Source organism: Phalacrocorax aristotelis, chromosome Z (genome assembly GCF_949628215.1).
Source record: "Phalacrocorax aristotelis chromosome Z, bGulAri2.1, whole genome shotgun sequence".
Lineage (NCBI taxonomy): Eukaryota > Metazoa > Chordata > Aves > Suliformes > Phalacrocoracidae > Phalacrocorax > Phalacrocorax aristotelis.
Window position 1 is genome coordinate 78,591,662 of NC_134311.1, and position 14,366 is coordinate 78,606,027.

The following is a 14,366-nucleotide window of genomic DNA, read 5'->3' on the forward strand; positions in this document are numbered from 1 at the left end:
GACTTTTGCAACATCAGACACCAGTAAAGTGTATGACTGCCAACGCTGTTCTGTTAAGGTGTCAGCAAATGCTAGAATGCTAGGAACACTAAAACGTGTCTGCTGTTCATCCCTGCAATGAGTTCTGCTCTAAGCAGACAGACGCAGAGCAGCATTCAAACTCATACACCAGAAGGTGATACCATTCCCTTGTAACAAGAAGGAACTCAAGCTAATCACAAATATAGATAGCCCAAGCAGTGAGGGCTACTACCAATCAAATCAAATAAATTCAGGTTGAAGACGTACGAGGAGGATTCTACATGCAGACACTCGTTCATTTTTCACATATTTTGTGTTAACTGTGCTAAAACACAATCCATGCAGTGGCTGTAACGTGATCAATAGTAGTAACAGCTACCTCACACAGCAAATGTACAAGCCACTTGCCTAACATTAGTAACTAGAGAAATTTGAGCAATAACAATAAAAAGCTTGATTGCTTTAGCAAGCTAACATTACAGGAAAAAAATAATCAAACACCCCAAGTCACAAAGAAGCCACAAACACATACAAACAGGCTTACCGGTAATGGAAACAGCTTCCCATTTACTTTAATACACAAACTATTAGGGTAATTATCTTCTTGAGGGCAGCTTGTCTCTGCTAGGCATAACCTATATTCCCAAAAAGAGAAAGAGTCATTTTCAAGTGTTGCCAAATTCTTATGTCCTCACAAACATCTAGACTTGTTACATTAGCCAAGAAGTCATGAGAGAACACTATGAAAAAAGGTACCTTAGCTGAACTTGGACTGTGTAATCTCTCCTGCCCCCTGGCAAAAAGTCCCTGTGACAGAGGGGAAAAAAAAAAAAGTACCCATTTAGACAGCAGATCTCATATTCAGTCAGATGCAGAAAGAACCAGCACACCTGCCCCAACATCACTGAACTTTGCTCTTATTTTTCTTTCACTGAGCTATGAACAGAGTCTTACAAGTGACACCTATGTTTAGCTACTGCAAGTTAAGCAGAAATTAAGGATCAGCATCCTCTGTCAAGAGTTTATAGCAACAACAAAGTATGATGTTCCCAGAGAGGAAAAAACCCTATGAATTCTCTTGGCTTACACTACAGGTCTTGCAATAACATGAACCCTTGGACAAGAGATAAAAGCAGCCTTCCATTCCTGCAGCCAGGAAACGTGCAGGGAAGACAAGCTTACCACCTCTCTAAATAGTCACAATTATTTGGAAACAAGTAATGTTAACTCTTTAGTGGTGTAGGATTTATCCCAACTGCACATAAATTCTGTGCCCAGTAGTTCTTAAAGAAAACAGAACAGAGACACTCAGCATAACTTCAGTGAGGATTCTGACTCTGCATCTGCAAGACTACATGATGCATAAAGTAAACCAAAACCCCACACTTCCTCCCGAAATTTTGCAAAAAGTTTATCCACACTATGCCACACTCTTACTCCTTACCTGGAAATACAGATTTCTCTGACCTGCTGAGGTGTTAAAGCAAAGATAAAAAACTTCTCTTGGAACCTCTGAATACCACTTTGTACTACAAAAAAAAAAAAAAAAGACACAGATGAGGCTTAACAGTGGTGATTAAAGTTATTGGTTAAAACAGGATCTGCAATTGAGTTTTTCCTGGAATAAGGTGCAAGTCATTTAATATAATCAAGTTGTGGTTTAACTGCATGTAACTGTCAACAGGAAAGCAACAGAACAAATCATTCATTCAACTATAGTCAGATGGCTTAATAACACGTTACACTTCAGTACTAAAGAAGCTTGGCAGACACGTTATAATCCTTTCTCCCAAGGGAGAAAGGTTCAAACAGTCACACAACAAAATACAACACCAGGTACCTGACAAAAAGTACCACAGAGATGTAGTACATTAAAACAGTTGTAAACAAGAAGAGAACGTGCACCAGAAGTTATTAATGGACAGCTGGAAAATTACTCAATTCAGAAACAGCTAAAGGTAACCAAGCCTTTGGGGAGGAAGGGAGGGAGCACAATGCCTAATACACCAGAAAAGCCAGCTAGATTTCGCATCTGAGAATTACCCCTCAGTGGCATTTAGCAAAAAAATAACTACAACTTTCATGTCAGAATCCTACTTGTCTGTCAGTGATGGCAAGCAGCATTATAGTATTAAGGGTTCATAGTACACACTGTCGTGGTTTAGCCAGCAGCTCAGCCCCACAGAGTCGTTCGCGCACTCCCCCACCCCACCGGTAGATGGGGGAGAGAATCAGAAGGGTAATGCTCATCGGTTGGGATAAGAACAGTTTAATCATTAAAATTAAAAGAAACATCAACAGAAATGCAATGTAAAGGAGAACAACAAGAGGCGCAAAGCCCCGGGGGAGGGGGGAAGGGAGGGGGGAAGGGAACGAACCGCCGAAACAAACCATATGCGATGCAGCCGCTCACCACCCACCGACCCAACACCACACCTCCCTGAGCCGCAAACTGCCCCCCTTAATATACTGGTCATGGTGTCACGTGGTATGGAATGAACATGCCATTGGCCAGTCGGGGTCAGCCGCCCCCACCATGGCCCTGCCCCTCCCAGCCCCCCCCCCCCGCCACGCGGCAGAGCGCGGGAAGCTGGAAAGGTAGGTGAACCCCACAGTGAGGAGAATTAACCCCTTCTCAGGGTTTACCCTCTTCACTTGCTTGATTGCAGCGCATGTGTCACATTCGTGGATAACCTGTGCAATAACATCCATGGTCAAGTCCACCCCTCGATCACAAGCCCTCCTGTATGTTGCATCTCTCCCTTGATGGCCTCAGGTGTCATGGGCCCACCAAGCTAGAAATAGTTCACCCTTATGCTGCCAGTCCAGATCCACCTCAGCCACTTCAATCTTGGCAGCCTGATCTACCTGCTGGTTGTTCAGATGTTCTTCAGTGGCCCGACTCTTGGGGACGTGAGCATCCACATGCCGTACCTTTACAACCAGGTTCTCTACCCGGGCAGCAATATCTTGCCACAATGTGGCAGCCCAGATGGGTTTGCCTCTGCGCTGCCAGTTGCTTTGCTTCCACTGCTGCAGCCAGCCCCACAGGGCATTTGCCACCCTCCAGGAGTCAGTATAGAGATAGAGCACTGGCCACTTTTCCCGTTCAGCGATGTCTAAGGCCAGCTGGATGGCCTTTACCGCTGCAAACTGGCTCAATTCACCTTCTCCTTCAGCAGTTTCTGCTACTTGTCGTGTAGGACTCCATACAGCAGCCTTCCATCTCCGGTGCTTTCCCACAAGGCGACAGGACCCATCAGTGAGCAGGGCATATTGCTTCTCATCTTCTGGCATTTTGTTATACAGTGGGGCTTCTTCAGCATGTGTCACCTCCTCCTCTGGTGATAATCCAAAATCTTTGCCTTCTGGCCAGTCCATAATCACTTCCAAGATTCCTGGGCGACTGGGGTTTCCTACTCGAGCCCGCTGGGTGATCAGTGCAACCCATTTACTCCACGCAGCATCAGTTGCATGGTGTGTAGAGGGGATGTTTCCTTTGAACATCCAGCCCAGCACTGGCAGTCGGGGTGCCAGGAGCAACTGTGTCTCAGTACCAACCACTTCTGAAGCAGCTCGAACCCCTTCATATACTGCCAACATCTCTTTTTCAGTTGGAGTATAGCGGGCTTCGGACCCTCTGTATCCCCGACTCCAAAACCCTAGCAGTCGACCTCGGGTCTCCCCATGTGCTTTCTGCCAGAGGCTCCAGGTAGGGCCATTCTCCCCGGCTGTGGTGTAGAGCACATTTTTTACATCTTGTAAAAAGGTGTTCTGGAGCTTCTCCCTGTTCCAGTACAGTCTGAATCAGTCCATGGCAAATGGTAGGACTGTTTCCACCCCTGGGCCAGTCGATTCCAGATGTACTGGACGCCCCTCCATGTGAAAGCAAACTGTGGCCTGTACTCTGCTGCCAGAGGGATTGAGAAGAATGCATTACCAATATCAACTGTGGCATACCACTTGGCTGCCTTGGACTCCAGTTCATATTGAAGTTCTAGCACGTCTGGCACAGCAGCACTCAACGGTGGAGTGACTTCATTCAGGCCACGGTAGTCTACTGTTAGCCTCCACTCTCCATTAGACTTCCGCACTGGCCATATGGGACTGTTAAAGGGTGAGTGGGTCTTACTGATGACTCCTTGGCTCCTCAGCTGGTGAATGAGCTCATGGATGGGGATCAGAGTCTCTGTTGGTATGATACTGCCGCCGGTGCACTGTTGTGGTGGCGACTGGCACCTGTTGTTCTTCGACCTTTAGCAACCCCACAACAGAAGGGTCCTTCAAGAGGCCAGGGAAGGTAGACAGCTCTTTAGTTTCCTCCGTCTCCAAGGCAGCTACACCAAAAGCCCACCTGTACCCTTTTGGGTCCTTGAAATACCCTCTCCTGAGGCAGTCTATGCCAAGGATGCACGGAGCCTCTGGGCCAGTCACAATGGGATGCTTTTGCCACCCATTCCCAGTTAGGCTCACTTCGGCCTCCAGTACAGTTAGCTCTTGGGATCCCCGTCACTCCAGCAATGCTGATGGGTTCTGCCCCGTTATAGTTTGATGGCATTAAGGTGCACTGTGCGCCAGTGTCCACTAAAGCTTTATACTCCTGTGGGTCAGACGTGCCAGGCCATCGGATCCACACGGTCCAGTAAGCCCGGTTATCCCTTTCCTCCACCCGGCTGCAGGCAGGGCCCCTCTAGTCCTGATCATGGCAGTCACAACTCACTGCCTGTAAATGTGAATCAGGAGTCCCTCTATTAAGCTCAGAAATAAAATCAGCGCTTCTACTCCTCTGTCTGGGGACTTGCTCGCTGGAAATTGGAGCAGCAGCTTTCCTGGAGGAACCTTTCTGAGTGACTGTTCGTTCTTGCAGTTCACGCACTCGTGCCTGTAGGGTCGAGGTAGGCTTGCCATCCCACCTCATCATGTCCTCTCCATGGTCACGCAGGTAGAACAATAGGGTGGCCCATGGTGTGTACCCCCTCCTTTGAGCCAAAGGACACTTATTCCTAACAGCTGAGACACTACTCTGTCGAGGTGGGGAGCAGGACAGATCATCTTTGAGTTGCTGGACCTCTTGGGACAGTTTCTCCACAGCAGAGACGAGCGAGGAAAAGACATTTGTTTCGTAATCCCGGAGTCTATCAATCACCTCTGCCACCGTTGGTGTCTCGTCCCCTCTCCAGGACATCACTGCCAATGAGTTTGCATGCGAAGATGGTGCGCTCTGTACAAACTTCCGCCACATGGGTCGTGTGCGCTCGGCTTCATCTGGATCTTTGGATGACCGTTGATCGCCCAGGTCACCATAAATCACCTCAAACACAGCTAATTCCCTTAGATACTGGATGCCTTTCTCCATAGTTGTCCATTTTCCTGGGCGATATGTAACATCTTCTTTAAAGGGATACCTTTCCTTTACTCCAGACAAGAGTCGCCTCCAGAGGCTGAGGGTTGTGTTTTATTCCCAATTGCTTTGTCAACGCCCCCTTCCCCAGAAAGGGATCCCAGTTGTTTGGCTTCTTTTCCCTCTAGTTCCAGGCTACTGGCCCCATTATCCCAGCATCGGAGCAGCCAGGTGACAATGTGCTCACCTGAACAACAGCTATAATCTTTTCCATATCTCACAACTCGCTCAAGGACAGGGATTGGGTGGTCTCTATTTCATTTATGACTTGTTCCTCCTCTCCTTGTGACGGCTCTGCTTTTTCATCATCCCGTTCTAAACGAGTTGACATCCGTTTCCAATATTTCTTCTTGCGTATGGGGGCAACTGATACTGGTACGGGTTTATTTTCTGAACCAGTTCCCGTACTTGTTGGGGTTTGAGTGGCTGCAGTGCCTGTCCTCAGGGCTGGAGTGACTACAGTGCCAGTCACTTTGCATTTCAATCCAGAGACATTATCTTCCCCTTTGGGGCACTGAATACTGTAGAGAAGGGCTCAGTATGCATGGGCCAGGCCCCAGCATGTCGGCAAGGTAGCGGACGCCCACAGTGAGGAGAGTTAACCCCTTCTCCGCCAAAACCAGCACAGCAACACGTACCAAAGAGCCTACAGTCTTCAGAGGAAAGAGGAATTTACGTGCAGCTCTAATAACAGTGACACCCCTACGGAAGCATTCTTCTTTCAGGTTAAAAAAAGGATAATTTCCAAAGTTGAGGAAAACAGCTGTTTGGGAAATGCCTAGCATATCACTGCCACCTCTAGTTATCATTGACCAGAAAACAGAAGTTAACTCTACAGCAGAAATATAATGCAGAGCACATGCTGCATTATATGGGACAGAGTGACTTACATGGCTGGCAACCGATTCGGCTAACTATGAGTCAAAAGTTGTCCCATAATACAGCATAACACAGGAAGCTAGTCAAGATACTCAGCCTCTGCACACAGTAAACATAAGGAGGAGTTAGCCAGGACATCGTGGCACTGACAGATTATCTTTGTAAAGGTAATGGCAGCATGAGCCACAGAGCTGTCCAACACGACAGCAGCTCTTCGATATTAACCTCTTCTCAAACAGGGTGGCACAACATAAACAGACGTGACAACAGGCACTGTAAATGATGTTTTTTAGTAATGTTTGCTGCTTTAGGTACTGGAGGATGACCAATCATCTGCACACGCCTCACGAAGGTAAAGTCACAGCCTAAAAGGTTCTATTATCAGTTAAGAAACTAAAGTGTCAGGGGGACAACCTGCAGAATTGTTGCAGTGAGATAAACACAAACTAACAAACCAGTGAACTTTTTCTCCTTATGTTGTTGCAACTTATTAATTACTGACCCTAAAATTCTTTTCCTGTTGGCCTCGACAGATGTGTTCCTCACTTGTACCAGGCAGAGAATTCAGCTCCAAATATTTCAGCTAAAAGTGGAGCTTCAGACTAGATATTAGGAAATATTTCTTTACCAAGGGGGAGGTCAAACCCTGGAGCAGGCTTCCTAGAGGTGGTCAATGCCCCAAGCCTGTCAGTGTTTAAGTGGCATTTGGACAATGCCCTTGTACATCACGCTTTAACTTTTGGTCACCCCTGAAGTAGTCAGGCAGCTAGGTGATCATTGCAGGTACCTTCCAACTGAATTATTCTACTCTATTATTTAATAATAAAAAACCAAAGATCTTTAATCATATAACATTTACAGAAGAGAACACTTTTCTGAAGCATGGCTTGGCACTTTTGGGGACAAGTGGTGAAGACGACATGGGTAGGAAAGGGAAGGGAGTTTCCACTTTTCCCCAACCACAGAAAGCTGTTTAAGTCCGGACTTAGTCTGTCATAAGCAACAGCTATTTCATTAATTAAGCCACCTGCAGAGCTATTAAACACTCACCTAGACTTGTAGGTTTTATGAGCACATCGAGCACATCATAGAAAGGTAGGCTTTTCAGTTGAACATCGGGATGAACGGGTGGAATCGGAGGGGACGGCTGCTGCATTTCAAAGTGGGGCTTAGTGTCTTGGAGGAGCACAGAACTGACAGGCGAGGAAGGAGACTGAGGTGTGACCGAAGTAGAAGGGAGTGGGTGAATGCCAGCAACAGCCAAATCAGGCTCGACAGATGAGCTGTTGTCCAAATTGAAAACTGCAGGTTTTATAGCTGGTAAGTCTGAAAGTCCTTCAATCGTCCTTGGGTACCGACGCCTATAGAGTTCTCGGATTTTTATCTGAACTGCTGGGCTGCAGCCGCTCTTCAGTAAGTGCAGTGCCCTCATCAGGAGGTCATGTTTCCGCCCACTTTTATTACGTCCAGCAAACCCCAACAACACTTGTAGTTCAGAAACACGAAAACTTGATACCATATTCTAGAAAGACAAGAGAGAGAAGCACAGGTGAATGAACAGTACCCTGTTTAGGCCTTTTTGAGGGGCATGGTGAAGCATCTGAACTTCCATCAGTCCAGTTTCATGCTTGCCATATTAAGAACTACCCATACCCTTACTCGACACAAGGCTACAGTTAAATCCAGGAAACAAAGTGTCCAGGATCAAGGTTCAGTTTGGTCATGTTACTAATTTCAAAGACTTCTAATTGTTTCCATGCTTAAGCAACAGCAACAACAACATCTTAATGCAACCCATGCAGTGCTATCTTAAATTCACAGTCAGAAGTGTGAGCTCTAACATAAAATATCTGTCTCACTTCATGAAACAAAATCAGATGGATCAGTATTATCAACTGTCTTCCAACACATTTTAATAAAATAAAATAAGCAACTGTAAGTTCTGCAGCATTTATTCTGAAACATTATTTTGGACAGCATGTTAAAAACATGCATGGACAGACAGGCACATCAGGTTTCACTCTTGAAAGGACAGCACAGCAAGGGGACACTTTTTAAAAAGCTACATCATATCATACTAACGAACTGTTTAACGAACATAATTGATTCTTCTAGAACATCACAGAAAACTTCCTGTCCTTTTCATATCACATTCTGGTACAAAGATCTCTTCAAACGAAACAATACTATTTACTTGGTTATCAGAGTTAGTTCAATCCTGTCTTCCACAACTATGAAGTTCATAAGCAGAAAGATTCTCAAAAAAAACCAAACCAAACAAGAAGTAGCAATCTTCTCCAACCATTACTACAAACAGGTAACTTAGCATAGGCACATCGTGTCCATTTTTGTGAGCAAGCTTTGAGAGAGGTATAAAATCATCCAGAATTCTTTTAACCAACTTCCTTCCCATTTCTGTGGGACTCTTCCACTGTAACAAGGAGATTATGTTTTAAAGATGAAAGAACATCTGACTTCAATCTGTACTGCTGTACCGTACCAATTCCAGGCCCAAGGACTGGCAGACAAAGGCCCTAACAGGAAGTATGAAGTAGTAGACATCTGGGATCATAAAAGAAATTTTTAAAACCAGTTCAAAAGTACATTGTTGACTTTTAAATTAGTAGTCCAATATCCAACATTTAAAGCTTTGGGCATTGATTTCAGAGGGGATACAACTCAAAATGCAATGTTTTTGTTTCACCTTCCCTAATCCTTACTATAGTCACAGCATTTACATCCACATATCCTAACACAGATCTGACCTTAGCTGAAGTTTTAACATTATGCTACAACCATGCAGTCAGCCACAAAATAAGAAGTCTGAACTCCCCCTGTGCCCCCAGCTGCTTGCTCCCTCTTCTCTCCTTTATGTTGAGAAAATCATTTCTACAGTAAGACAGACGAGGGAATTGAGCCAGATGACAGCTGAACTTGCACTGTTACAAGACAGCAGGAGCAAGCAATCAGGACCTGCCTTTTCAAGGACCACATTATTCGTGCATATCAAAACAACCATCTAAAATACTGTGGTAGTACTCTCAGGTGACACACCCCTTCCTCACTGTTGAAGAGAAGAGGTTATCCTATTTCAGACACTGAATTTCAACACTTCCAGACAGCCAGTTTGGGTATAGCAATGCTTCTATCAAGTAGCTATCAGGAAGCAGCCTTCAAACTGGTATTCCCCCAACACCCTACCTATAAACGCACCACGGATAATTGCCAGTGAAAGCAGTGTCACACGAGGCTTTGAGTGGCTTGCCCTAACCTCTGAAGAAGAAACCAACAGTAGATGCCACCTTAATTCCATCCCAGCAACTTCCCTCAACAGCAAAAGGACTCAAGAAAAGAGGAGATTGAGACAGAACTCCATCTACTTTGCCAGCTGCTGGAGAAGATTAGTTTCCACCTGACATTCTCCTGCTACTTTTCCTTAGTCTCACAGTCAAACAGGGTGACAAAAATAAAGTGTTTTCAGTATTCATTAAAAAATGGCTTGAAGTACTATAACAGTTCTATAGTCACACTAGATAAAAGAAATTACGTCAGAAGATTATACCGATATTCAAGAATTTACCAAGAACTTCATGTTGTGTTCTTCCATGGATAGTTGCACAAGCTTGACAGCAACGTCAGCTCCTTTATTTCAGATGCAGGCAGTAAGCATTATTCTGGATTCCATCATCAGAATGCAAATGAATAAAATAATCCTTTACATGAAGATTAAGGAAACGGCGTGTATTGCAAAATACTGTCTATTACCCTGCCTGCTGCCTTCTGTGCATTCCTGCAAGTTAATCAAGGTGAAATGTGCAGTCAGTCATGCCTTGAAACAGCTAATGTTTTAGTGGAAATTCCACAAACTAGCATTTTGTTACAAGATGGATTTTATTTTATTAGAAGACACAGGCTGGCTTCAGTACCATAGTCAGCAAGATTTTAAATTGACACCTCCATTAAAAATGCTTGGAAGTATAAAAAACAACAGTTTTGTCCATCAATGCAAAAATCTTGCATATGCTTTTGAAAGAAGTCTTGCAAAAACTGAGTTCTACTGGAGGTAATTAAACAATGGCATTTTAATATTTTCTCCCTAAAGCTGATTCCACATTCCCTTTAATGCAACAACCAACATATGAATGAAAATACAGCTAGTCTGATCTACATGTTTTAGCTTATTACTTCATTTACAGCTATATCAGAGTGGACGTTCGTTATAATCAGCAAGGTTTTATGGAGGCATGACATATGATTACAAGCATTTATACTCACAGTGCAAGACACGATATTAATTCCAACAAACCCTACCAAGTTATTTTCTTTTGGGGTTCAAGCAATACTGCAGAAGGCTGCAGCCTAGCTATTAACATGCTTTTCACATCACTGAATTAAGATTAGACATTCAAGTTGTGTCATGTAAATGCCATCAATTTCCTCTTGAGAAGTTCTTTACAGCTGCACAGCCCAATAAAAAGCTTTTTTAACTCAGAAGACCAAAGCCATTTTATTTTTAATGTTTCTCCATGAACACAAAGAGTAGTTTGACAGAACTTGAAGGAAGGAAATCAGACTGGGTAACTGAAGTACTTTTATATTCCAGAAACATTTTTTCTGCTGAAATTTGTACTTGAAAGTCATAAGAAGCTTCACAGGTTTTTTTGTTTCTTATTGTTAAACTATAGCAACTATGATTCATAAGCAGAAATATTGTTCTATCTAAAGCATTAAGCCATAGGTGTATCTGGAATGGCATTCATTTCACAGGGATGATGATGTTAAGGAGACCAGGATATGCTGACACACCACTCAAATTAAGGGCAGGCCTATTTCAGAGCAAATTAAGGCATCAAACATATCTCACACAAGAGGTACGTGATTATCTACACCCCCCCCGACAAAGCCACCTGCAATTTTAACAATCATTGTACTATACATATATGAATTAAAGGTAACCAAGAATGCCTATTAATTCCTGACATGTCTACAATAAGCACTGACGACTGTAGCTTCTAGGGCAACCGCAAGTGCTCAAGTAGTGAACCCTGCACTTGAACCTGCAGAAGCAATTCAAGTTGACTCCCAAGTTCTAGTCAGTCTCCACCACAGAGCTCTGCTTCAGCCCCACTGGCTTCCAGATGTTTTCTGGCATGTCTGAAGGCTATATCGGGAAGGGACACAGCAAGGACCAACCCCACAAACCCTCGCTCCTGACTTTAAGCCCTTTTCTAGACACTTATAGCAGAGAAGCACGTGTGACATCTTTTGCAATAAATCGCATACATGCTGATTTACAGTAGGCTAGAAACGTGTAATACTGGTAAGAAAGAGCAACTTGTGCCTTGGGATGGTTGAGGACCTGTATGCTGACCCTAAAGACAAAAATAAACATATTCTAGAAACTAATGGAACAACAGATAAAGAACTGCAAATCCTGGGGAAGAACGAAGATGTCACCAGTTAAATCTGTGTAAGTAGTACAGCAAAGCAAGAGCAGCTCTGAGGAACACACCAGCTGGCGCACACAGCATGACCATCAGGTCCTCAGTATTACGGGGATTTTTTGTTGGACTAACTCTAGCCTGGCTCCTAAAGTAGGCATTAGTCAAAGTTGCATGCACTTAATATAACTGAAAATCCAAAATCAAATACTTGTGTTCATTTCACACAAGACACTCAAAACAAAGCTTGTCCCATTTCACTGCAACCTCATTTTTTAAGTACCCTAAACTACATTATCTCCTTCCTCACTCAATCACTGTATCTCAGCATGGTCATTAACTGTTAATTATTCTACCTAGAACAAACCTCTAAGGTACCACAATAAGCCTCACTGGTCTGAAAAACAGAGTATACATCCAGGAAGAACAGGGAAATAATGTACAGATACCAGATAACAGTATATTATCAGATGTTATCTTATTTAATATACTCAATGTTAACTGCAACCAGAAGATCACTACATCACCAAACTTCTCAATATCTATTATGTCCATCATTTTAAGTTTACCCCAGATCAACATGCAAAATTTACTTCCTATATCAAACAGGACCGCGTCCAGGCGGGGGGCGAATGTCTCCAGGGAAGGGACCCCACAGCCTCTCTGGGCAGCCTGTGCCCCTGCTCTGGCACCCGCACAGCAAAGGGGTTTCTCCTCATGTTCAGGTGGAACTTCCCGTGTTCCAGCTTGTGCCCGTGGCCCCTTGGCCTGGCGTTGGGCACCGCTGAAAAGAGCCCGGCCCCATCGCCCTGACACCCGCCCTTCAGATATTTATAGGCATTGATGAGATCCCCCCTCAGGCTTCTCTTCTCCAGGCTAAACAAGCCCGGGTCTCTCAGCCTTTCCTCACAAGGGAGATGCTCCAGGCCCCTGAGCATCTTGGTAGCTCTCGGATGGACTTTTTCCAGTAGCTCACTGTCTTTCTTGACCTCGTAGGCCCAGAACTGGCCTCACTAGGGCAAAGTAGAGGGGGAGGAGAACCTCCTTTGCCCTGCTGGCCACGCTCCTTTCCATGCACCCCAGGACACCGTTGGCCTTCTTCGCCCCCAAGGGCATGGTGCTGGCTCAGGGTCACCTCGCTGCCCCCCAGCACCCCCAGGGCCTCTCAGCAGAGCCACTTTCCAGTGGGTCACCCCCAACCTGTGCTGGGCGGGGGGTTGTTCCTCCCCAGGAGCAGGACCTTGCACTTGCTCTTGTTGAATTCCATGAGTTTCCCTTCGGCCCAGATCTCCATCCTGTCCAGGTCTCGCTGGATGGCAGCACAGCCTTCTGGTACATCAGCCACTCCTCCCAGCTTGGTGTCATCAGTGAACGTGCTGAGGGGACGCTCTGTCCCATCATCCAGGTCATTGATGAATATATTGAACAGGACTGGACCCAGCACAGACCCCTGGGGAACACCACTAGTGACAGGCCTCCAACCAGAGTCTGCCCTGTTGATTGTGATCCTGTGAGTTCTGCCCACCTCACTGTCCACTCATCTAACCCACACTTCCTAAGCTTGCCTAAGAGGGTGTCATGGGAGACAGTGACATCTGAATCGCACAACTTCAGTACTGGCTGTGCAAGAGCAAAAATTAAAAGTGGGACTTGCTTTCAGCATTTATAAACCCCGATTTTCCAGGAAGTTTTGTGTAATCTCCCCTTCCACATAGGACATATGAGCCCACTTCCATCTCTTCTCTCTAAAATGAGGTTTTTCTCCCTCTGCAACAGCCATGAAACTCACCTGTAGTGTCACACAAATTACAGGCAAATGAATATGCCTGCGCCAAAACTAAAGATCCCCCCCTCAGATGGAACACATTACTTCAAAACACAGTTAAAAACAGCTTCAGCCTCATAGTTTGTAATCTTCTAAACTAGGGATCTGCAACGTTTCAAGGACAGCGTGCACTCCTATTTCCAAATAAGCTATCACTTATTTCCAAATTCGAGTCAGGATGCCAGCAGAAATGTATGGGACCCAAGAGATGTCTTCTTTCTCTCCCTGAGAATAGGTTATTTATTATTACTTATCTGCAGTATTTTGCTGTATGCAAACCACAGCTTCAAGCCAAATCTCTGAGTTCGGAATTTGTTGGGAGCTGGAATTGTTCTTCCTCACAGATGGCTCTCAGAAGGAGCCACAGTTCCCCACTCCCAGGCCAATTCTGTTCAAAAACATGTTTACATGCCATCTCTGGCCTCCACACCAGATTGCTGACTTCTGTTCCACGTCCATCTATGTCAAAGGGATTACACAGGCATTCATTGGACTGCTCATGAATGAGGATTATGGATAAAAGTATGAGCCACATTTAAAAAAAACATACCTATGAAGAGCAGGTCTGGAAAGTGTCTCTGAAAAATACAAGAAAGATACAGTTGTGCTCACCACATCTTCTCAGCAACTCCCTGATATTCCAGAAACTGGTGACCTACAGATTTCAATAAACACCACTAATTCATTAAGGGTTAGTCCGAAGGTCTGGAACGATAAGCCTTTTACTGAACGTTTTGACCAATATCTTGAAGAGCAGTGACTGTGGTTACGGCTACTTCTGAATCCTTTAACAAAACTA

The 14,366-nt window shown here is 44.8% G+C and overlaps 1 protein-coding gene across 6 annotated transcripts in view; it reads right to left on the reverse strand.

Annotated features, from left to right (window-relative positions):
• The window catches only part of PIAS2 (protein inhibitor of activated STAT 2), a 35,784-nt gene that overhangs the window by 18,820 nt on the left and 2,598 nt on the right, over window positions 1-14,366 (reverse strand). For all 6 annotated transcript variants that reach the window (XR_012657893.1, XR_012657891.1, XR_012657892.1 and 3 more), the window contains exons 2-5: window positions 7,352-7,823; window positions 1,466-1,550; window positions 778-828; window positions 566-656 (exon numbers count right to left, since the gene is read on the reverse strand). Coding sequence is in view for 3 of the 6 variants with exons in the window: in XM_075078335.1 (XP_074934436.1) it covers window positions 566-656; window positions 778-828; window positions 1,466-1,550; window positions 7,352-7,823 (699 nt within the window). In the remaining 3 variants the exon portion in view is untranslated. The remainder of the gene's footprint in view (window positions 1-565; window positions 657-777; window positions 829-1,465; window positions 1,551-7,351; window positions 7,824-14,366) is intronic.